At 40.6% G+C, this 23,878-nt stretch overlaps 3 protein-coding genes and 1 pseudogene across 3 annotated transcripts; all 4 read left to right on the forward strand.

The window, feature by feature from the left end:
- The first annotated feature begins 1,872 nt into the window (after positions 1-1,872).
- On the forward strand, positions 1,873-3,587 carry LOC104418249 (scopoletin glucosyltransferase). The gene has a single exon (XM_010029533.3). It carries the CDS (start codon positions 1,881-1,883, stop codon positions 3,336-3,338), a length of 1,458 nt encoding a protein of 485 aa, XP_010027835.2. The 5' UTR covers positions 1,873-1,880; the 3' UTR covers positions 3,339-3,587.
- A 424-nt stretch (positions 3,588-4,011) lies between these two features.
- Positions 4,012-8,223, forward strand: LOC120288379 (annotated as a pseudogene).
- Positions 8,224-13,577: 5,354 nt separating this feature from the next.
- On the forward strand, positions 13,578-15,197 carry LOC104418250 (scopoletin glucosyltransferase). The gene is given in 2 exon segments (XM_010029534.3): positions 13,578-13,869; positions 13,872-15,197. Coding segments are annotated over 2 exon segments (1,452 nt in total). The 3' UTR covers positions 15,032-15,197.
- Positions 15,198-19,484: 4,287 nt separating this feature from the next.
- Positions 19,485-21,417, forward strand: LOC104418251 (protein NEN4). The gene is made up of 5 exons (XM_010029535.3): positions 19,485-19,981; positions 20,072-20,118; positions 20,231-20,294; positions 20,604-20,792; positions 21,070-21,417. Exons 1-5 carry the CDS (start codon positions 19,523-19,525, stop codon positions 21,145-21,147), a joined length of 837 nt encoding a protein of 278 aa, XP_010027837.2. The 5' UTR covers positions 19,485-19,522; the 3' UTR covers positions 21,148-21,417.
- The last annotated feature ends 2,461 nt before the right edge of the window (positions 21,418-23,878 follow it).

Genomic DNA, 23,878 nt, shown 5'->3' on the forward strand with positions numbered 1-23,878 from the left:
AAATCACAGAAAATATAAGAAAAATACGCAAAAATACACGTATTTAGGGTTTCGTATATATTTTCACATCCATAAAATCATCAAACATATAAAATAAATATACCACGAGATAGGAAATCACCGTATGAGTCCAAAGCCGCCAGCCACGCGCCGAACGGAGCCTCCACGCGCCCGCACGCGCCGCCTTAGTGCGAGGCGCGTGGCCGCGCGTGGGGGCGCGTGTAACCTCCTCCGGCGACGCGTCGCCCATGGTTTTCTTCGTCTCGTCGAGCCCAGTCCGAATATATAATTTAATTTAATTTTTATTGAACAAAAAGTCTCGAAAATCGCAAATTATGGCAAGATCCGCACTAATTAGGGCTAATTCGTACAAATTAGGGCAAACTCAATTGCGTTCAAATTCTAAGGTTATGGAGGCTCTGATACCACATGTTGGACGCAAATTGCGCAATCCCAAGATCTCCATAACTAGAACAAGAACGTAATTGAGTAGAAAGATTAACGCACCTGTTTTGGGATCCATCGAACATAAAGCGGAAGCAGGAAAAAGGATTACCCACATATATCAAGAGGATCCACGCATCAAGTCCTTCTCCTCTATTGCCTTCCGTATCACGGCTCAATGAGGCGGCCCTCACGTGCAGCGTTAGGTAAACGCCCTTAGGTGAGGATACATGTGAGAATTAGGGTTAGAGGAGAGACTTGAAGACTATTTATAGAGTTTCGGCCAGGTCCCTCTCATTACGGGTCAGGCTCAACTCGGCCCACACTAAAGCCAGCCCATATTAGACTAATTAAGAAACCTTCTATCTCACCTTAGACCAACCCTGTTTTACGGTAGCCGTAAAAACAGTAAATTACAATATCAATTAATTTAGTCCACATTAGGAAAAACTCTTACACTGTGGTCATGTTAGAAGAGATATGAATTCCTTTGGCCTATATACGAGGATGATGTAAAAAGAAAAAAGGGCTGTAGAGAAAGGACTTGTAAACTTTAATGATGTCATATAAAGTAGTATGTTTGTATGTGTATATCCCCGTCTTCCGGTTGTTGTTTAGTCTGGGGTGTTTTATAAATGCATTTCTGCATATGCATATAAAAATAAAAAAATAATAAAAAATGGGTCAACGAGATACCTAGAGCGCCGCAATGATAACTATCGACCGCTGCGACCTTAGGATGGGGTCGGGTCGGTACATCCAGTTCCTGCATTATTGCCTAACATCCTTGATGCGTGAGGCGATGCCTTCCCCGATAAAGGATTCGATGCTACTCGGGACATAAAAGTCATCACTCTCGGCTCTCTGCGCGAATGCATGTAAAAGCACAAATAAATTTATGCACAAACAAATTTATTAAGTCTAGAATGGCTTAGGTATGCTTCAACTTCATTGACCATGGATTAACTATCCAAAGTGACTCTTCTGCACCAGAAAGAGTTCAAGATTTTAAATGTTCCTAGTCAATTCTGAGGGGGGCGCCATCTCGTGCACCACGCATCTATCTCTAGCTTTTATGGTTGTCCATGAACTGAGGGATCTCTCGGAGTATTGCAGGGTGCGGCAGGTAAACCGTTTACTCTTTCAGTGATTAACCTATAACTCGCCCCAGTTTTGAATATGATGGCGTGATTGGATTCAGTCTAGGTATCACCTCAAAGTCTTCTCTACATGGATAATCAAATCAAATCTAGACCCATTTTTTTAATCTCTTGCGATCCAAAAATTCTTGCGAGCACGGCATATTAACCCGAATTCTATAAGACATTCAAAGCATACAAGAAATCAAACTTAACCTTTTCGCATCACCCTTTTCTTTATATACCAAAACACCTCCTTGAATACATTCATGTAGCAGTAATACCCCTGAGAGCCAAATGAGTAGTGCAAGCCATCAGCTTCACCTTTTCTTCTTCCCTTTCATGGCTCCAGGCCACATGATCCCGATGATCGACATGGCCAAACTGTTCGCCATGAGAGGCTGCAAGTCCACCCTCATTGCCACCCCCTATGACAAGTCCACTTTCATGAAATCCATCGTGAAATTCAAGGATTTGGGCTTCGACATCAATGTCGTCACGGTGACATTGCCCCTAAAGGAGGTCGGCTTGCCAGAAGACCGTGACAATATGAACAGGGTCACTTCGATGGAAATGCGCATGCAATTTATGAGAGCCATCACGATGCTGGACCAACAGCTCGAGCTGCTGATAGAGAAACTTGCCCCTGATTGTTTAATCTCCGACATGTTCCTCCCTTGGACAATCGAGGTCGCGGCCAAGTGCAGCATTCCTAGGCTCGTTTTCCACGGGACAAGTGCCTTCTCTGTAGCGGGCACAGAATGTGTAAGGCTCTATGAGCCTCACAAGAAGGTGTCGAGCGATTCGGAGCCCTTTGTCATCCCCAACTTCCCAGGAGAAATAACACTGTCCAGGATGCAGTTGCAGGACTTCGTCAAGGTAGAGACAGAGTTTACCAAGTTCATGGACGAGGTGAAGGAATCGGAGAAGAGGAGCTTCGGAGTCGTCATGAACAGCTTCTATGAGCTTGAGCCGGCTTTCGCAGACCATTACAGGACATTCCTAGGGAGACGATCCTGGTTAATCGGCCCGTTCTCACTGTGCAATAAGGATACTGAGGACAAAGCACAGAGGGGCAAGCAAGCATCCATTGACCAACTTGAGTGCCTCCAGTGGCTTGACTCGAGGCAAACCAACTCAGTGATCTACATATGCTTCGGTAGCATGGCGAATTTCAATGCTGCTCAGCTTCACGAGATCGCAGTCGGATTAGAAGCATCAGGGCAACAATTCATCTGGGTGGTAAAGAAAGACCCAAATGTGGAAGAAGGCAAAGAAGAGTGGTTGCCTGACGGGTACGAACCGAGAATCCGAAACAAGGGCCTCATCATCAGAGGCTGGGCTCCTCAGGTGCTGATTCTCGATCATGAGGCAGTTGGGGGGTTCGTGACACACTGTGGCTGGAACTCGACCTTGGAGGCGATCACGGCTGGCGTGCCAGTGGTGACGTGGCCGGTCGCAGCAGAACAATTCTACAACGAGAAGTTTGTGACCCAAGTGCTCAAGATCGGGTTCGACATCGGGGTGAAAAAGTGGGCGAGGTTGTTCGGCGACAGCGTGAAGAGCGAGAGAGTGGAGGAGGCAGTGAAGAGGGTCCTGGTGGGTGAGGAAGCAGAGGAGATGAGAAGGAGGGCGAAAGCACTTGCAGAGATGGCAAGAGGGGCTGTGGAAGAAGGTGGGTCTTCCTGGTCTGACTTGGGCGCTCTGCTTCGAGAGCTCAGAATGCAGAGATCAGCTCACAACGAGGAGATCTGATTCATGACCTGAAGCAACCAATCTTGAGTTTTGCTTCTGGGGAACAAAACTAAAGAAATAGAAACCTTCCATTCTCACTTTCAGAGTCTGTTGTGATGCAAAACTGGAGAGAAATGCTGCTTGCTGTTTCTTTTCATGGGATATACCCTGGGGGTGTTGTGACTTCATTTCTTTTGAGTTGAAGGCAAAGTATACATGATCTTGAATTCTGCTGTGCCAAACAAATTAAAGTTCGTTTCCTGGTTGCTAGTTTCGATTGCACCTGTGTACTTTCCCACTTCTGAACTCTATTCTTGAGACAGAACCGGCGGAGAGATCTATGCGACTTCATATTCCATAGAATTGTACTTACACACTAACAGACGAAAAGAACAGGACAGAAAGAGTCAAATGAAAAGAAGAGGATGGCAAACTCAACCTAGTGACTGGTCACGTGTTAAGGAAACATTTGGATGTTGCGCAACTCAGCATGTGATATGTAATCATAGTCTTGTTTGAAGGTACTTTCAGCCTAAACCGGATCGACAACTTCGGTTCGTCATCAACTCGAGTCAATTCCAAATTGTCGGCATGAAACTTTGACACCAATGTGAAGCTCAAGACGTCGTAATCATAGATTAGGTAACTTCAATCCTCAAGGTCTGGACTGGCATTGTGGTTTCAAAGCTGGGTTATGGTGGCTGGAGATAGCGTGAGAAGAGACGCTGCGGAGAAGGGCGGAGAGGCGGATGGTCAAATCTTTGATTTATTAGTAAGTTTCTAATTAATTGACTTGGTTCACTGATTAGATCGTAAAATACTTTGGCATCTACAACTACATGCGGGGATCATAAATATTTAGTCGGTAAGTAATGAACCACTTGGCGGTCTAATTGTCAAACATTATGGAACTGTGTAACTTCTCATTATTAGATTTGAAGATGGTAAAATCGTGACTTTGTTGATAAAGTCGTGGCTTAATTGATGGGTCCACTTGTTAAATCTAAAGCACTCAGGTGATCGACTGTTAGATGTGGGTGATGAATTCATTGTCTTGTTAGTAAGTTATAAAATGTTGGACGAGTCAAGTTTGTCAAATCTAAAAAACACTTTGTAATCTACTATTGGAAACTACATATGATGATGATGATGATGATGATGATGATATAGTGTTGTTTTATTTTCACTTTACTAATAGTTGATCGGAAGGAGAAAATTGCCAATGAAATTCTACTTATTTAATGACATTGAAGATTGGGAGAATTGTACAAAAAATCTCTAAACTTCAGCTCAATGTGCAATACTGTCCTTAGATTCTTTTAGTGCGGTCCTTGGAATATTTTTAAATGTTCAATCTAATCCCCAAACTTTTAATATGTTCCTTTAGTCTCTCAAATTTTCATTTGAAAGTCAAATCTGTCCTTCATTACTATTCACAAATTTTCATAATTATACTATATCCAAGATTTTAGAACTCTTTTTCATTTGAATCCATTTCCTAAATCAACATAATGAATGAGGAATTAGAACTTCGTAGTGATTTAGTAGATTACCAACGTAGATCCGCTATTTTTATTTTTTGGTAAAAATGTAGATCTGCTATTAATTTAGTAAGTTACCAACAAAATGAGGAATTTACCAACTTCAAATATGTTAAATTATATCTCAAGTTTGAGCCCGTTAGACAAATATGCAACAAAATGAGGAATTTACCAACTTCAAGCATGTTAAATTATGTCTCGAGTTTGAGCCCATTAGACAAATATGCACGAGTCTGGCCGAATAAACAAAGTTCAAAGGAGACTTTGTGATGTCTTCGAATTTTGTTCCGGCATTAATTCTATCTCCATGCGTAGAAGGAAGAAGCCAAAGAAAGCCGCATGAGTGCTTTAATTTCTTTGACTTTCAAGCGGGCAAGCGAAGTCAGAGAAGAGAGATTTTCGGCTAGCAAAGTCTTGAAGAGAGATTGTCTTCTGCCGAAAAGGAGGGCATCCACAATCTTCTGCATTAAATAAAGGACCCACAACCTGCTGCAAATGCATGAAGAAGACACATGAAGAAGACTCCTTTTACGCTTGCTTCTCTCCAGGAACAAGAAATTTGAAGACTGCGGCCCACCTCATTTCACGATCATTGACACACGTTTGTTGACTCTCCTCTGCCTCATTAAATGCTTGCCCATGCACATGCACGATCTGCATGCATGCCTACAAATATGGTGGGCGTCGGTGCCGATTGTGGGCTTGTCTTGTGGGCGCCTATGCTGCATTTAATGAGACCATTTACTTTCAATTTTTGTCTTGTTTTCTGCCCTTCTCCCTATAGAAGGAGAAGACGTCTGAAGATGCAACATAGCGAGAGCAAAGAGCTCGAGAGAGAGTGAGAGGCTTGAACTCAGAGAGGTTTGTGCGGAAGTCGAGTCCATTGAGTTGTTCTGTTAAACACCGTGGGTATCGGGTATAAAGTAGGGTTGGGAAACACTTGAATGCATGAGTAATTGTAATTCTATAATTCTTTGATTTATAGTAGATTATTTTGCTGGCTTTCCCCGTGGACGCAGATTCCGACATTCGGACTGAACCACGTAAATTTCTAGTGTTCTTTTATTGTTTCTCGTTTTATTTCTGTCGATTTCTATAGCTCCCGACATAATTGCAAAACTCCGATCCGCTTCCACTACGCCGTCGATTACAACAAAGCATATTGTAAGTTATTGATCTCTTTGAATTACCATTTAGCATACGGACCCACTTGTAAAATTTTAAAGCACTTTGCAATCTACTATTGAATGTATCATGATAACTGTTGTAGCTAACAATGGAACTTAGAGAGCAGTGAATAGGTGGATTTTAAAAAAATAACAGTTTTGCAAATTAAAGAAGTTAAGTTTGATATATGCATGAAATGTTAAGTGCCCAATGCTTCTATCAATTATAGAATAAGATAAATAAAGAGATAAGAGGATAAAGTACGCAAAACTTATAGTTGTTTGGTCTGATTAAGTCTATGTCCACTCTCTCATACTAGCCTCCATCAATGAGCTGAAATCTACTAGTAATCCCTTGAGTGGCTACAACTTGGCACATGTCGCTTCTATCAAAAGTTGATAGATGATACTATCAACAACTCGACATTGCTCATACATTTGTTCGATTGTCGAAATAAGGACTACAATGAGTAGTAACAACTCTCAACAGGGCAGGACACAGGTGAAAAAAAAAAAACACGCTTGCGACACAAAGTGAAAGTGACTTCACCAAATTTGGTAGGTTCCTCAATTTTCCTAGGCTTGTTTTCCACGAGATAAGTGTCACGGGCCGAGAGCTTCCTTGGCCTCGGAACGACCCGTGGGCACCTGGCGAGAGGAATTCACCAGGCCAGCCTTTCTTCTGCAGCTGTTCCACGAACAATACTGTGAATGCTTCTTCGTACGAGATCCTACCAAACCCAGCGTCGCTTGGGCGTCTAATTCATCAAGTAAGACGACAGATCTATTTAGGTTCAACAATTGGTTTCGGCCTGCCATGGCCTCATCAGGAGAGCGGCATTAACTCTCGACCAGTTTGTGCACGGGACACCTACCCCGCCTTCAGAGCTCCTAAGCGATATAATCCTTTCATTCTAGAACTCCTAGTACCAACCATCCTGACGCCACTCCCACGGACCAGTTGTATTTGTCCCCTTTGTCTCCTCACTCTTCATCCAATAACCCCAAGCACCACTCACAAGGTCACGAGTACGGGAGGATCCACGGACCGTGACACAAGTACCTTCTATATAGCGGGCACAGATTGTGTAAGGCTCTATGAGCCTCACAAGAAGGTGTCGAGCGATTCAGAGCCCTTCGTCATCCCCAACTTCCCGGGAGAGATAACACCGTCCAGGATGCAGTTGCACGCTTTGTCAAGGGAGAGACATAGTTTACCAAGTTCATGGTCGAGGTGAAGGAATCGGAGAAGAGGAGCTTTGGAGTCGTCGTGAACAGCTTCTATGAGCTCGAGCCGGCTTATGCGGACCATTACAGGACATTCCTAGGGAGACGATCCTCGTTAATCGGCCCCCTCTCGCTGTGCAATAAGGAGATTGAGGACAAAGCACACAGGGACAAGCAAGCATCCATTGACCAGCTCGAGTGCCTCCAGTGGCTTGACTGGAGGCAAACCAACTAAGAGCATGGCGAATTTCAATTCTGCTCAGCTCCACGAGATCACAGTCGGACTAGAAGCATCAGAGCAACAGTTCATCTGGGTGGTAAAGGAAGACCCAAAAGTGGAAGAAGGCAAAGAAGAGTGGTTGCCTGATGGGTACGAATAAAAAATCCGAGAAAAGGGGCCTCATCAGTAGAGGCTGGGCTCCACAGGTGCTGATTCTCGATCATGAGGCGGTCGGGGGCTTCGTGATGCACTGTGGGTGGAACTTGACTTTGGAGGCAGTCACAGCCGGTGTGCCAATGGTGACGTGGCCGGTCGCAGCAGAGCGATTCAACAACGAGAAGTTTATGACCCCAGTGCTCAGGAGCGGGGTCGACTTCAGGGTGAAGAAGTGGGCGAGGTCGTTCGGCGACAGCGTGAAGAGCGAGAGAGTGGAGGAGGCAGTGAAGAGAGTCCTCGTGGGTGAGGAAGCAGAGGAAATGAGAAGGAGAGCGAAAGCACCTGCCGAGATGGCAAGAGGTGCTGTGGAAGAAGATGGGTCTTCTTGGTCTGATTTGGTGCTCTGCTTCAAGAGCTCAAAGGCAGCGATCAGCTCACAACGAGGAGATCTGATTCATGACCTGAAGCAACCAATCTTGAGTTTTTGGATTGTGGAGAATAAAATTAAAGAAATAGAAGCCTTCCATTCTCACTTTCAGAGTCTCTGTTGTGGTGCAAAACTGGAGCGAAATGCTAATTGCCGTTTCTTTTCATGAAATATACCCTAGGAATGTTGTGACTTCGTTTCTTATGAGTTGAAGGCAAAGTATGCATGATCTTGAATTCTTTTTTTTGCTAGAAGCATAGCACCAAAAAAGGTGGACCACGGGGGATTGATAACATTTCACAGGAGAATTACCAAAAAAGTCAATAACCCATTGTAATTGTGCCAATTCAATTTTAAACTTTTTCTTCTTTTACTAATTGAATCCTAAACTTTTTGCAATTGTACCAATTCAATTTATCCAGTCAATAATGACCGGCCGGCACTGACATGGAATTTTTAGTAATATGTGATTTTTTTCAATTATTTTATTATTTCTCTTTTTATTTTTTCTCTTCTTCCTTATTTTGCTTATTTCCCATAGCTTGCTGGCCACTAGGCAAGGCTTAGGGGCTATAGGCGAGGTCGCCTGTGGCTGGCAAGGCCATGGAGAGGTTGGCCTCACCCAATGGCGGGCAAGCCTTGTCAAAGCCTAGTTAGCTATTGTGGGGAAAAGAAGCAAAAGAAGAAATAAGAGAAAAAAGAAAAGGAAAAAAATTGAAAAAAATAAAATATTATTATAAATTATTTATCTTAGTCAGATGAGCGGCGCTGACCAGTGTCTACATCTACATTGATCGGCCAAAATTGGTTAGATATACTAAACTGGCATAATTGCAAAAGATTTAGAACTGAATTGGTCGATCGATGTAGATGTGAATACCGGTCAGTGGCACAATTGTAATAAGTTTATGATTTTTTTTTTTTTTTTTTTGTGATTTTCCCACATTTCACTGCACCAAAATCATTTGGGTCTCTTTTTTTTTTTTTTTTATCACTTGTATTAATTTATTAATTTTTTTTTTTTTTTATCACTTGTATTAATTTATCAATCATAGTAATATCAGTCTTTTTATGAATTTGAAAGCATAGCAGTTTTCGTTTTGTTTTTTCATTTTCAAAATTTTCTACCAGCGCTAGATACATTGGGGATTATGCTTATTTTGTGTTCCTTCATTGCCAAGCGCCCACACAAAGGTAATGGCTTACATGAACAATTCATTCATATTTGGCTGGTAAACACTAATCTTCCGTTATGAATTTGTATCAAATTGTTTTCATTAAAACCTATTTTATTTTCTTTGGATTTTTGTGAAAGTTTATTTACTAAATAAAAGAGAATACTCGAGTATTCAAGTTTCAAATGTATTTTATGGTTTAAAATTGAGCTAATGTACAAGAAGACTTCAGGATGTTTATTATATTTAAAAGTTGGAAGATGTCAAGGTATGTGTATGTTCTCAAATATTACGGCAGCAACATAAATTTAGAAAATGCAATGAGATCTTTCGATTTTAATGCTCCATACTTAATATTTCGACTTCAAAATTTTCTTATTTTTGACTGTGTGAATGGTTAAATCTAAGCTACGATTATTGCCAAAAATAAGATTTATTCGTCCATCAAATTTCATATACCACCGATACACCTATAGAATACGGTGCTCCAAAGGGCCTATCACTTTCAGATCACCCGCCATGCAGCTGCAAGAGCTCTTTCGAGCCAAAAAGTTGCAACAAGGTCAACTTCCCTTCCCAGCAATGAGGTGGCTGAAGTGTCGATTCTCGATTACATGTTGGTCGGTGGATTTATTACTCACTGCGGATGGAACTTAGCACTGTAAGGAGTATGCGTCGGTGTGCCGATAGTGAACTGCCTTCTATAATGAAAAGTTGGTCACTCGGGTACTGGGGATTGGGATTGACATTTAAAGGGGGCTTTGAGTTTGGAGTTGGTGCATATGTCCTAAGTAGAGATGATGTTGATTTTGGCAAATATGGCTTCAAATTAGATAGAGTAATCAAGTCGGACTTTAAAATGTAATATTACTTCCTTTAAGAATTTATTTATCCCACGATGTTACTAATAGTCACCAGTAAATATCCTCCATGATACAATAAAGTCTCAATTGAAAATACTAAATATCAATTTTATTATTTCTCTAAGATTTCTCTAAGAAATAATTCAAATGGATGGCTGTAATTTTGGAAAAAAAAAAAGACTCAAAAGGCCTTATTCTCATTCATGTAAAAAATTCACGTATATATAAATATCAATCTTATAGAATATAAGCCACTCTTCACAAAAGATTCTAAAGTGAAGAAATGTATCCCTTTAGAAAAAGTTGCAAAGTGAACAAAGATAACCAATCAGGAAATATTGCAAAATGAACAAATGCAACCTTTCAGAAAAGGTTATAAACTAAACAAGCATAATTTCAAAGGTTATCTTGAAAATGAATATAAAATTGGGAATAATAAAAAAATAAAAATAAAAATATCTTTTAAAATAAAATTCCGAATTTCATAATTTCCAAAAATACTTAATGAACAAAAAACAACTCTTTCAACTAACATAACCGTACCAAACTAAATAGGAAAAAAAAAGGGAGTTAGTGTGCCTAATAATCGTGCAGCCGCACACATGTATTGTAGGGTCTAGCCCACACCTCAACTCTTTCTCTAAACGCATTATAAAATGCTCACACTTATAAAGTGGCACATCTCTTTCTAACTTTCCTATGTGGGATAAGAAAAAACACATTTTGTTTGTTTTACAAACAAACAACCAACAATCCACCACTTTGTTTGTAAAACAAGATTTCAAAAATAATTTTTTTTGAAAACATATTCAAAATTTCGGTGAGATTAATATACATACACGAAGGTCTCTTTTTGAGTTAAACCTTTGCTTTGTGCAAATATCTCAAAACTCTATCAAAGTGATGGGTAACTCGGCTTTAAATTTGTGTTTTTAAATAATAAAATCGGACATACTATACATATACTAACATATTGTTTCGGCAAGAAGTTTTGTATTACTCTACACTATTATGGCATTGTGCTTAATTCTATTTTATGAGCTCTCTATAAAGCAACCCTAACTTTCATAAGAAGTGGTACCACTTCTATGCTTATATAGGTGAACTATCTTCCACGTGTTTGTATTACTATTAACACGTTAAAAATTATACTATCCTTCGTTAAGAGTTCAATTTAACCTACAAAATGTAATAAACAATACTAACTTATTATATTAGGGCTACGTTAATATCAAACAACCAATAATAAAGAAGGTGGCGAGACGAGTCATGGGAGGCGACGAGGGAGAGGAAATGAGAAGAAGGGCAAAAGCAAGTGACGAAATCACCAGAAAGGATGTTGGGGAAGGTGGATCTTCCAACTAAGTTCGACTTCATTAATGGAAGAACTCGGGCAGCACAAAGCTGCTCGTAAATCGAAATGAAGCCTAGTCTACTGTACCATCATGTTCTATTCCTAAATGTCTTCTCCATCCTTTTGTTGCATCGATGATCGATCAAGAACATGTTGCACCATGCTTTCATATTTAGGAGCTACTGCTGTAATGTTAAGTTACTGCATTATTGCCTAACATCCTCGATGCCTGAGGCAATGCCTTCACCGATAAAAGACTCGATGCTACTCGGGAGATAAAAGTCAGCGTTCTCGGCTATCTGCGCGAATGAATGCAAAAGCGCAAACAATTTTATTAAGTCTAGAACGGCTTATGTATGCTTCGAGCTTCATTGGACATGTATTAATTATTGGGAATGGCTAGGATAACGGTGCCCTTACATTGATTTACTGACCGTCTAATGTCAGCCACAATTTCGAATGGAGGAAAATGGGAGATTGCTTTGACCGGTTTCAGATTCTCTGAGTTTCCATCGTTTCTTTAGAATTCCAAACGCCTACTCAAGCACCGGAATTAAAACTCGGCAAGATCTAACCAAGTCGGCAAGACCAATAAAAAATAAGAAAGAACCGAAATTCAAGAGCAGCCTAAAGAGTTCTGCAAGCTACGAAGGCAACAGTGGAGGAGACGCGACCGAAATTCAAGAGCAGCTCAATGAGTTCTACAAGCTACGAAGGCAGCAGTGGAGGAGAGGCAATCGGGGATGGCTCGCCTTAGCGACTCGGGGCAGCTTCTTCACTAAGAAAGATCTCGACCTCGAAACGCCAGAGTCAACGGCTCTGCTATCCCCACTGCCGAATTGGCGATGCCTCGAACGGTTTCTCTGAAAATGAAGGACATGGATATGCTGTGCGGAATACTGTTCCTCCCCAAGCAGTCGTAAGTACAAAGTGAGAGTGAGTGTGTGCGTATGTGTTGAGTTTGTTCTTTGCCCCTACATTTGAACAACGATGAAAACTGCTGTTGGTTGTGTGAGGGTGAAAATTGGGGTGAGTTTTGGTGTGTGTCTGTTTGAATGAAAGAAGCGAATGAGTTTTTCGGACTTTCATGTGTTGGGTTTGCCAAAAATTATCAATCAACGAAAAAAATATTTACGATCAAAGATAATGTACATTCTTAAAGTTAAGAAAATAAAATCTCTAAACTGAAAAGCGAAAATCAAAGCATTTTCTAGAAAATAATTTCTTGAAAAACGTTTTCCGAAAAATATTTTTTATCATTAACATTTCAGAGCAAAAAAAAAAAATACACCTTCCAAATGTTGGAATCCCACCCAGTCAAAGACAATTTTGGCTCGACTCAGTTTTGTGCAAATTACCCTTTGTCCAAGGGAGGCGAACAAGCTAGCGGATTGGGTGGCTCTGGCACAACGGAAAAAATAACTTCCCACCAATTGGCTGTCTTTTCCTCTGCAGATAATGTTGGATGTTTTAATTTCTAATGTTAACGAACTTGTTTTAAGTTAATGAAGTTTCCACTTTTTCGACCAAAACAAGGTCACAAAAACATAAAACTAGACCAGCCAGTGCCCAGTTTCCAACTTCAAGATTAGTGGCTGACAATGTATCGTCAATTTTGTGAAGTAACGAGACGGTTAGATAATCATTTTCCTTTAATTATCCAAAGTGACTCTTCTGCACCAGAAACAGTTTTAAGATTTCCGAATTGAATGTTCCTAGTCAATTCTGAGGGAGGCGCCATCTCGTGCATGACGCATCTTTCTTTAGCTTTTGAGGTTGTCGATGAACAGAGGATCTCTCGTAGTATTGCAGGGTGCATATAACTTGCCACAGTTTGGAAGACGACGGTGTGCGTGGATTCGGTCTAGGTATCTTCTCAAAGTCTTCTCTGCATGGATAATAAATTCAAATCTAGACCTTTTTTTTTTCCTCTTTTGCAATCAATTTTTTTTTGGCGAACATGAATTTGGACACCATATGAACCGGAATTTTTATAGGACATCCAAAGCGTAGAAAGAATCAAACTTGTCCTTCTCGCATCACTCACTTCTTCATATACCTAACCTTTCTCGCCCTTCACCACCATCATCCCTAATTACATTCCTGTAGCAGTAATTCCCCTAAGAACCAAATGGATAGTGCAAACCATCAGCTTCACCTTTTCTTCTTCCCTTTCATAGCTCCGGGCCACATGATCCCGATGATCGACATGGCCAAAGTGTTTGCCATGAGAGGCTGCAAGTCCACCCTCATTGCCACCCCCCATCACAAGCCCAGTTTCATGAAATCCATCACGAAATCTAAGGATTTGGGCTTCGACATCGATGTCGTCACGGTAACGTTGCCCCTGAAAGAGGTCGGCTTGCCAGAAGACTCTGACAATATGAACAGGGTCACCTCGATGGAAATGCGCAATTTAGGAGAGGCACGACGATGCTGGACCAGCAGCTTGAGCTGCTGATAGAGAAACTCACCCCTGATTGTTTAATCTCGGACATGTTCCTTCCCTGGACAATCAAGGTCACGGCCAAGTGCGGCATTCCTAGGCTCGTTTTCCATGGGACAAGTGCCTTCTCCGTAGCAGGCACAGAATGTGCGAGGCTTTACGAGCCTCACAAGAAGGTGTCGAGTGATTCGGAGCCCTTTGTCATCCCCAACTTCCCTGGAGAAATCACACTGTCCAGGATGCAGTTGCAGGACTTTGTCAAGGAAGAGACAGAGTTCACCAAACTCATGGACGAGATAAAGGAATCGGAGAAGAGGAGCTTTGGAGTTGTCATGAACAGTTTCTATGAGCTCGAGCCGGCTTACGCAGACCATTACAGGACATTCCTTGGGAGACGATCCTGGTTAATCGGCTCGCTCTCGCTGTGCAATAAGGAGATTGAGGACAAAGCGCACAGGGGCGAGCAAGCATCCATTGACCAGCTCGAGTGCCTCAAGTGGCTTGACTCGAGGCAAACCAACTCAGTGATCTATATTTGCTTTGGAAGCATGGCGAATTTCAATGCTGCTCAGCTCCATGAGATCGCAGTCGGACTAGAAGCATCAGGGCAACAATTCATCTGGGTGGTAAAGAAGGACCCAAATGTGGAAGAAGGCAAAGAAGAGTGGCTGCCTGACGGGTATGAATCAAGAATCCAAAATAAGGGCCTCATCATCAGAGGCTGGGTTCCTCAGGTGCTGATTCTCGATCATGAGGCAGTTGGGGGGTTCGTGACGCACTGTGGGTGGAACTTGACCTTGGAGGCGGTCACAGCTGGCGTACCAATGGTGACATGGCCGGTTGCGGCAGAGCAATTCTACAATGAGAAGTTTGTGATCCAAGTGCTCAAGATCGGGGTTGATATCGGGGTGAAGAAGTGGGTGAGGTGGTTTGGCGACAGCGTGAAGAGCGATAGAGTGGAGGAGGCAGTGAAGAGAATCCTGGTGGGTGAGGAAGCAGAGGAAATGAGAAGGAGGGCGAAAGCACTTGCGGAGATGGCAAGAGGGGCTGCGGAAGAAGGTGGGTCTTCTTGGTCTGATTTGGGGGCTCTGCTTCAAATTCTCAGACTGCAGCGATCGGCTCACGATGAGAAGACATGATTCATGACCTGAAGCAACCAATCTCGAGTTTTTGCTTCTAGAGAATAAAACTAAAGAAACAGAAACCTTTAGTTCTCAATTTCAGAGTCTCTGTTGTGGTGCAAAACTGGAGAGAAAGGCTGCTTGCTGTTTCTTTTCATGGGATATACCATTGAATTCGTTTCTTTTGAGGTGTTAAGCAATGTATACATGATCTTGAATTCTGCTGTGCCAAAGAAATTAAAGTTAGTATCCCGGTTGCAAGTTTCAATTACACGTGTACTTTCCCATTTCTGAATTCTATTCTTGAGACAGAACTGGCAGAAAGATCTTTGCAATTCCATATTCCATAGAATTGTATTTGCACATCAACAGACGAAGAAGACGGGACAGAGAGTCAAATGAAAAGAAGAGGATGACAAACTCATCCTTGCAATTTCATGTTAAGGAAACATTTGAATGTTGCACAACTCATCTTGTGATATGAAATCATAGTTGAGTTTGAAGTTACTTTCGGCCCAAACCAGATCGACAACTTCAGTTCGTCATCAACTCGAGTCCATTCCGAATCGTGGGCATGAAACTTTCGCACCAATATGATACTCATGATGTCATATTCATAGATTAGGTGCCTTCAATCCTCAAGGTCGGGACTGGCTTTGTGGTTGCAAAGCTGGGTTATGGTGGTCGGAGGGAACGTGAGAAGAGACGCTGCGGAGAAGGCGGAGCGGCGGATGGTCAAATCTTTGATTTGTTAATAAGTTTCTAATGAAGTGACTAGGTACACTGATTAGATCTTAAAATACTTTGGGATCTACAGCTACATGCGGGGATGGTAAATATTTTATCGATAAGTTATAAACTGCTTGTCGGTCTAATTGTCGAATATTATGGAAATATGTAATCTTCTTCTCATTATTAGATTTGAAGATGGTAAAATCTCGACTTTGTTGATAAAGTTACGGCTTAATCGATGGGTCCACTTGTTAACAATAAAGTTACGGCTTAATCGATGGGTCCACTTGTTAATGATAAAGTTACGGCTTAATTGATGGGTCCACTTACTAAATTTAAAGCACTTAGGTAATCGACTGTTAGATGTGAGTGATGAATTCATTATCTTGTTGATAAGTTATAAAATGTTTGACGAGTCAAGTTGTGAAATCTAAAAACACTATGTAATATACTATTGGAAACTACATATAACAACAACAACAATAATTAATTGTTGTTTCGTTACTTTATTAAAAGTTGATGGGAAGAAGGAAATTGCCAATGAAATTCTACTTATTTAATGATATTGAAGATTGGGAGAATGACAAAAAAAAGTCCCTAAATTTCGGCCTACTATGCAATGTCGTCATTGGATTTTTAATTCGTTTAGTGTGGTCCTCGAAATATTTTTCAATGTTCAATCTAGTCATTAAACTTTCAATATGTTCATTTTATTCCCTCAACTTTCCATTTGAAAGTCAAATTCGTCCTTTAGTATTATTCACAAATTTTCATAATTGCACTATGTCCAAGATTTTAGAAGTCTTTTTCATTTCAATCCATTTCCTAAATCAACATAAAAATATTGAGGAATTAGAACTTCCTAGCGATTTAATAAATTACCAACGTAGATTCACTGTTAATTTAGTAAGTTACCAACGAAATGAGGAATTCACCAACTTCAAATAGAATAGTAAGTTATTGATCTCTTTGGAAATTTACCATTGAGCGGATGGACCCACTTGTAAAATTTTAAAGCACTTTGCAATCTACCATTGAACGTGAGATGACAACTGTTGTATTTAATAATGGAACTTAGAGAGCAGTGAATAGGTTTATAAAATCTTAATGGTTGAGATGTGCAGGAAATATCATATTAAGTGCCCGATGCTTCAATCAATTATAAAATAAGATAAATAAAGAGATAGAGGATGATGTACGCAAAACTTATGGTGGTTCAATTTGATCAAATTTATGTCTACTCTATTAGACTAACCTCCACCAATAAGTTGAAATCCACTTATAATACCTTGAGTGGTTACAACTTAGCATATGTCGCTTCTATCAGAAGTTGATGGATGATACTATCAACAACTCAACACTGCTCACACATTTGTTCAATTGTTGAAACAAGGCTTACGATGAGTAATAATAACTCTCAACAAGGTAGAACACAAGTCAATAAAATCACGCTTGCAACACAAAGTGAATGTGACTATATCAAAGTTGGCAGGTTCCTCAATTTTCCGTCAGCGCCTCCTTCAACACTGGTTCTCTCATATAGTCTTTGATCTTCAAACTAGCCTTTTGGACAATCTTGAAGAGAATCAAATTGCCGTTGGAAATGATGGACACAATTAGTAGGGACAACCATACATTCAAATCTTTTTAGTAATGGTAAGGTTTTCCCAGATAGAGTTAGTTATACTTGGTAATAGTCCGTTGTACCAAATAAAAATCAATTAAGTAGATTTTGCTTCAATTATTGCTTATCAATTTCAAGCCTGAGCTAACTATTAATTCCTTTTGACCTGCAATACTAGTCAAAGGAAGATTTGTGTCTTCATATTTAGATTGCATAAATCCAGTCAAAAAAATCTTCCACATCTGATTTAGTGAGTTGCTATCAGCTTTTCGTATATCTATCAAGCTTCCCGTCAGTAGTTAACTTTACGATCTGCTACTCATTTTGTCTTCCTTAGTACATTGGTGATCAAGACTATATTCATCTATTCACCTTGTCATGGTTCCTCCAAATCTTCACGAATTTCTCATTTTTCTCGACTTGCTCATTTTGTACCAAATTCCATCCAACATTAGTTAATCTTCTCACTTTGTACTTTGGGTTCCATCAATAGTGATAGAACATCCTTTTATATCAATATTACTTGAAACAAGATAACATATCCATTCACCAAATAATAATGAGAAATAGATGGTTTTACCAACTTCAAAATAGCATTTCCCAACAATAAAACATCATTACCTCATTCTTATAAGTTATAATTTACTTGATGGACGTACTTACAAAATTCTAAAGCACATGGCAATCAACTAAATGCTATACTTGAGGATGATAAAATTATTATTTCATTGGTAATTTACTAATTAATTTACATTCCATTTATTAAAAACTAAAGCACTTGACATACTAGGACAAGAAAGGGTTGTAGATTCATTATTTCACCGGCAAGCGGGCCTCCACGTAAAATATTAAAGTTGGAAATTTATTAACGGATTCTAGATTTTGGAGATGGTGAATTCGTTATTTTATGAAATAATTTTCTAGTTAATTGACTGGGCCTGTACAAAATTTTAAGATACTCGGTGATCTACAACTGGTGTGCGGGTGATAAAATCACTATCTCATCGGTAAGTTATCGAACTACTTTTTTTTGGTCGAAAAAGTAATTGTAAACTATAATGGCACTCTGTGATCTATTATTGGATACTAGATTTGAGGATGGTGAAACTATGACTATGTTGATAAGTTACTAATTAACTAATGGATCCACTTATTAAAGTTGAAGCACTTGGCAATCGACCGCTAGATGTGAGTGCAAAGAATTCATCATATTGTTGGTAAGTTACAAACTAATTGACGGGCTCTAGTCGTTAAAAATTAAAAACGCTTGGTAATCTATTACAAGAAACTCCATATAAGAATAAGAAATCCCTTTAATCTTTTGCAAGTTACTAATAATCGACCGGAAAAAAGAAAAGAAGAAAAAAGGAAATCGCCTACCAAATAATACTTATTAAACAACATTAAACATTCGACCAAAAAAACAACACCATTAAACATTTATTAGCGCTTCTTGAAATTTATTATCACCGAACTCAGTTCTGCCTTTTGGCAAACGGAACCACGTCCAACTTTCAACGGCATATACAATTTCCAATCAGTAGTCATTTAACTTTTCTGTAGATTTTCTTCAATTCAAAGTAATGATCCTCTTCACACTCCCCAAAAGAAAAAATAAAAGATGTTTCTCCATAAGCGAGGAGGCGAAAACCCTAGGCAACAGCCTTAACCCTTTACAAAAAGGTGGTAATCCCTCTGAGAAGGATATCCCCTTCCTCTTCATTGGGATCATCGTGGGTGAGGTCCGAGCATTACCCTTTTCTTCGCCATGAAGATTGGAATCAATTCGCCATCCAAGCCAAGAGTCGAGACCTTATCTCTTATTACTTGCATGCCTTTCCTTCACAATGTTCATTTCTTCCAATAATCAATCAGTGATTTGCTGCATGTTTTTTCATGACAGAGGGGAAAATATTCTCTCTCTCTCTCTCTCTCTCTCTGTGATATTCCAAACATCGCTCAAGGATGTATAGACTTGAACTACAAGAAAATCAATCTACCATCTGAAGAATTCTCTTCTTCTACTCGTACATTTCCTCTCTCTCTTCTTCTCGCAACATGACCCATATACAATGGTCATTAGCAACAGCTATTTAAGCTGAAATGATATGAGCGTAGCATGCAAATCACAAGGTTTATAGAAATATATTCACATGGAGGCCTCCACTTCCAGTCCATGCATCGATTATGCCACGACAGAGATTGTCTTCTTCGACCTCGAGACGACGGTACCTAAGAAATCTGGACAAGGCTTCTCTGTGTTGGAGTTTGGTGCCATCGTTGTCTGTCCGCGGAAGCTCGTCGAGCTCGAGAGTTTCTGCACTCTCATCAGGCCCCGGGACATCATGGTTGTCGGGATGAGATCGAGTCGCCAGGGAGGGATCACCCGGGATGCGGTCTCGAGGGCGCCCACCTTCGAAGAAGTAGCCGATAAGATATTTGCCATTTTGAATGGCAGGATCTGGGCAGGCCACAACATCCAGCGCTTCGATTGCGTCCGGATCAAGGAGGCATTCGCTGAGATCGGTAGGGATGCGCCGGTTCCCGTTGGGATGATCGATTCTCTAGGAGTCTTGACTGAAAAGTTCGGGCGCCGAGCTGGTAATATGAAGGTAAGTCCATCGGTCTTTGTCAAGTCAATACAGATACCTGACTATAAGTTTGGTCCTGACCAGCGCGCTTTCTGTTCCTATTTGTATCAGATGGAGACCTTGGCTTCTTATTTTGGGCTAGGACAACAAAAGCACAGGTAATCAAAATTAAAAACCAGCACATTTAAAATAAAATTTACGATCAATCCAAGTCCATTCAAGTTATGATGTCAAACCCTAACCAAATCCAAGACATCTTTCCTTGATCAGGAGTCTCGATGACGTTCGCATGAATTTGGAGGTCGTCAAGCATTGCGCGACCGTGCTATTTCTGGTACCGGCATTCCTTTTGATCTTATCAAATGCTTCAATTTCAAGTCCACATGCCACGTTTAGTTGATAAAATCGGTTAATTGATGAGTGCTAGGTTTACTAAATCATTACCGCTTGTTACCAAATGCTGCATGCAACATTCTTGGAGACATTTTTGAAATCGTTAGTCCAAAGGTGGAGAAAAAGACATTGTTGCTACTTCTTTTAATCTGCAAAAAAATAATAAGATTGCATGCTAAACTCTTTATATTTAACGGTGTATTTATGTATATGTTTTTATATTGACACGTTCTATTATTGCTGAAAAAAGGAATCGACCCTGCCTAGCTTACTGAGGGGGAAATGGCAACCATCTCCAAGCATTATTACAAGAAGCAGAAGTAACAACCAACATAAGATGACTTGCAGAGGCGAGAGCAACAACGTTATTAGCCGTAAATCTCCAACTTCTCTTGGATATCAAAGAGCTGTTCCTAACGGCAAGGCAAGCCTTGGAAAGGTTTGATAATCGTTAAAGTTCCTATTTTCTAAATTTCATCTTCTTGCTCAGAGATTAGTGCGCGATACGGGTTGCATTTCTGCATCATGGAAATGCAATTCAATCTCATGTTCAGGCTGCCCACCAGGGCTTTGATTAGCTCGCGTTCTTACTAGGGTAACAAAATTACTGAGATATATAAGAAGACTAAAAATGCAAGACTATGCAGCGTGGAGAGAATCTTTTGAACGTGGATAGCAAGATTTGATTAAAATCGTGTCTTTGGATGTTTCAACAGATGACAGAGAAAATGAAAAGTCTCTTCCAGGGAAATCAACCTCTCAACCACTTACTCAAGCACTCTCTACTCAGATAGCAGTGTAACAAGTTAAGTTCTACAGCAATTCACACCGCGTCTTCGATATCAGAGAGGCGAGAAGACAGAACTATTTAGCTTGATTGATGGAGCAGGTTGCTGAAGATGGCAGCATCACCAGTCATTTCAAATTTAGATTGCTTGCTGTACAGAATTCGTGCCCATTTTTCCTTCTGGAAAATAATCACAACAGTGCAGCATACAATGGCATGAGATCATCCTTATAGTTGCATTATCCATCGATTCTTTTGAATAGTGGCTTCCAAATTGCATGGCTTGTGTGGCGGAATCAATCAGTGACATGTGCAATCATCCTAAAAAAAAGGTCTTGTGAATTTTGAGCGATTCTGCAAAGCCAAAACGATCCAAGCGCATTGAATTTACTGAAGAATAACTCAGTAATCCAAAAGTAAGGTTGAGCATTGGCTCCGGATACCCAGAACGGGCTTAGACCAAGATTTCAACAATAGTCTACCGCTGTATAAACATTTCAATAACCACTTGACCAAGACTTGTTCTTCATCGTGGGCTATGTACTATATAGCCATGCACGCAACGATATTTGCTTGATGGCAAACAATCGAAACAATGGAGGAAACCTTAAGAGTGTAAACAGAAGCCATTACATCCGTCTAGGATCTCTACCTTGCTCCCATCTTTGCAAGCAAAATGGATGCGAAGGGCCTTGGGCATGGCGTGAGACTTCAAGTACTCGATTCAGGCAGCAATGAGAACGCCAAAGAGGATCTGAAAGCGCCTGGACAGACCCAGATGTAGTTAACAGCCCGGGTAGCCCAGATTTTCATTGCTTTTTCCTCTCCTCACCTTGTTTCCTGGCGTTGAGGTATCAGAGGAAGACGCCAAACACAGTGACCCGAGTCTCTTGTCTCTCGCTCTCTGCGAATTCATCGTTTCCTCTCTGTGTGTTTTCATTTGCTGCTTCTGCTCCATTCACCAATCCCAACCAATAATGCATCCTGCTCTCCCTCTTGTCTCTTTGTTTTCCTCTTTTGCTCTCTAGTATGCGTTCGCATATACCTTTTCCAATGGCCGTGCTTGTGTACATGTACATAATCTCCCCCGCATCATGCAAAAACAAGAGGAGCATCTCATGGAATTCACTGATCTCTCTTCATTCGGGTGAGGCTCCTCTGCAAATCTTGGTCCAATCTTCGGCTCGTCCTTGCATCAGACCTCGCTCCCTCTCTGTGTTTCTCTCCCTCTTTTGCAGTCCGCCACTTTCCATCTTTCTTTCTCTCTCAAACTCGGCAGCATTCCTTCCTGGATAGCTGAGATGTCTTCTCGTCTTTGCCTTGCTCGGCATATAAGCTCGAGATGGCAAGGAATCGGATCAAGTGCGCGGCAGGAATCCGTGCCACTCGAATGAAGAGATGGGCCGGGTTACGAAGCGGTCGTGCGGGCTTGGGCTTCGCATGAAAAAGTTCTCAGAAATTCCTTGCTTTGCGGGAAAAAAATTTCAGATCCACTCTGCATATCGGTCGGATTACAAAAAAAAGTCGCAATAGTAAAGTTGGTAAATTAAAAAAAAAAATAATAAAAAGCGAGCTGGTAATACCGAAACCCGTTTGTAATTTAGGGTATGTTTGTTTCATGAAAAGCTCAAGATTTGAAAAATATTTTCTAGTAAATGATCGGAAAATACCTTTTATTACTCTCGAAAATAATTAGACCTAAATTATTGTTGATATTGAAAAAAATTCATTAAATAATTTTTTATATGATATAACTGTTCATTTTTTGGATTTTTTTTTCAAATCTTGACTTTTCCATGAAACACACCCTTAATCAGACAAAAGTTAATAAATTGCTCTAAATTTGGTTGGTATTTATACAATCCATACGTTTGTAAGGGATCCCAATACTTCTATTATCAAATTGCCAAAGATATCATCCATAGTTCAAATTAGGAAACAATATCTAGTCAACGTGATTATTCCATGGATAAAATTGATTTATTGATTATTTGATCCTAAACCTTGTCGACACCTAAATTTTGCAATTTTATTAAAGGCTTTATCGCTTAAAACATTAAGGATTAATTTTTAACTCCTAATTAATTTTCATTAAATTGCACCACATATTGACAATAGGAACATTACCATCACTAGTATTAATTATTCAAAAATTTGAATTTTTTTAAAAATTAATTAAATAAGAAAGAGTATAGTAAATATTTTTTATTAAAATGCATCACGTATACATATTAGAGATACTTGCATTGCTAGCATTAATTATTAAAAAATTCAAAAAAATTCAAAAAAATCGAAAATTTGTTATGAAAAACGGGAATTAGAAAAAGCGGACCGGGCCAGGGCTAGGGTGGCCCGGCCCTTTTCTTTCCTCCTCTCCCCGTCATTTCTTTTCGCTTGGGTCCAGGCCCAGCCTCCTCATTTCCCCAACGCGGCCCATCTCCCTTTTGTTTCGGCCCGCCCCGCGCGTGGCTCTTCTTCTCCTTCCCTTCTGTTCTGTTCGCTTGGACCGTGGCTCGACGACAGAACGGACGACGTATGCGACGAAGGGCAGGGAGAATAGGGCGAGCGATTGCCCGAAACGCTCGGTCGGGGGCAGGCTGGCCATAGGCAGCCGGTACATAAAAGGAGGGGCTCGGCTTTTGCTTGCTCGGCTAAGGTAGTGCGACCGAGGAGAGGAGATTGGACGAGAAACCAGAAAAGAGAGGGAGAGAAGCGACTGTGTTTCTCGAGATCTTGGG

The sequence above is a fragment of the Eucalyptus grandis genome, chromosome 9 (assembly GCF_016545825.1).
Source record: "Eucalyptus grandis isolate ANBG69807.140 chromosome 9, ASM1654582v1, whole genome shotgun sequence".
Lineage (NCBI taxonomy): Eukaryota > Viridiplantae > Streptophyta > Magnoliopsida > Myrtales > Myrtaceae > Eucalyptus > Eucalyptus grandis.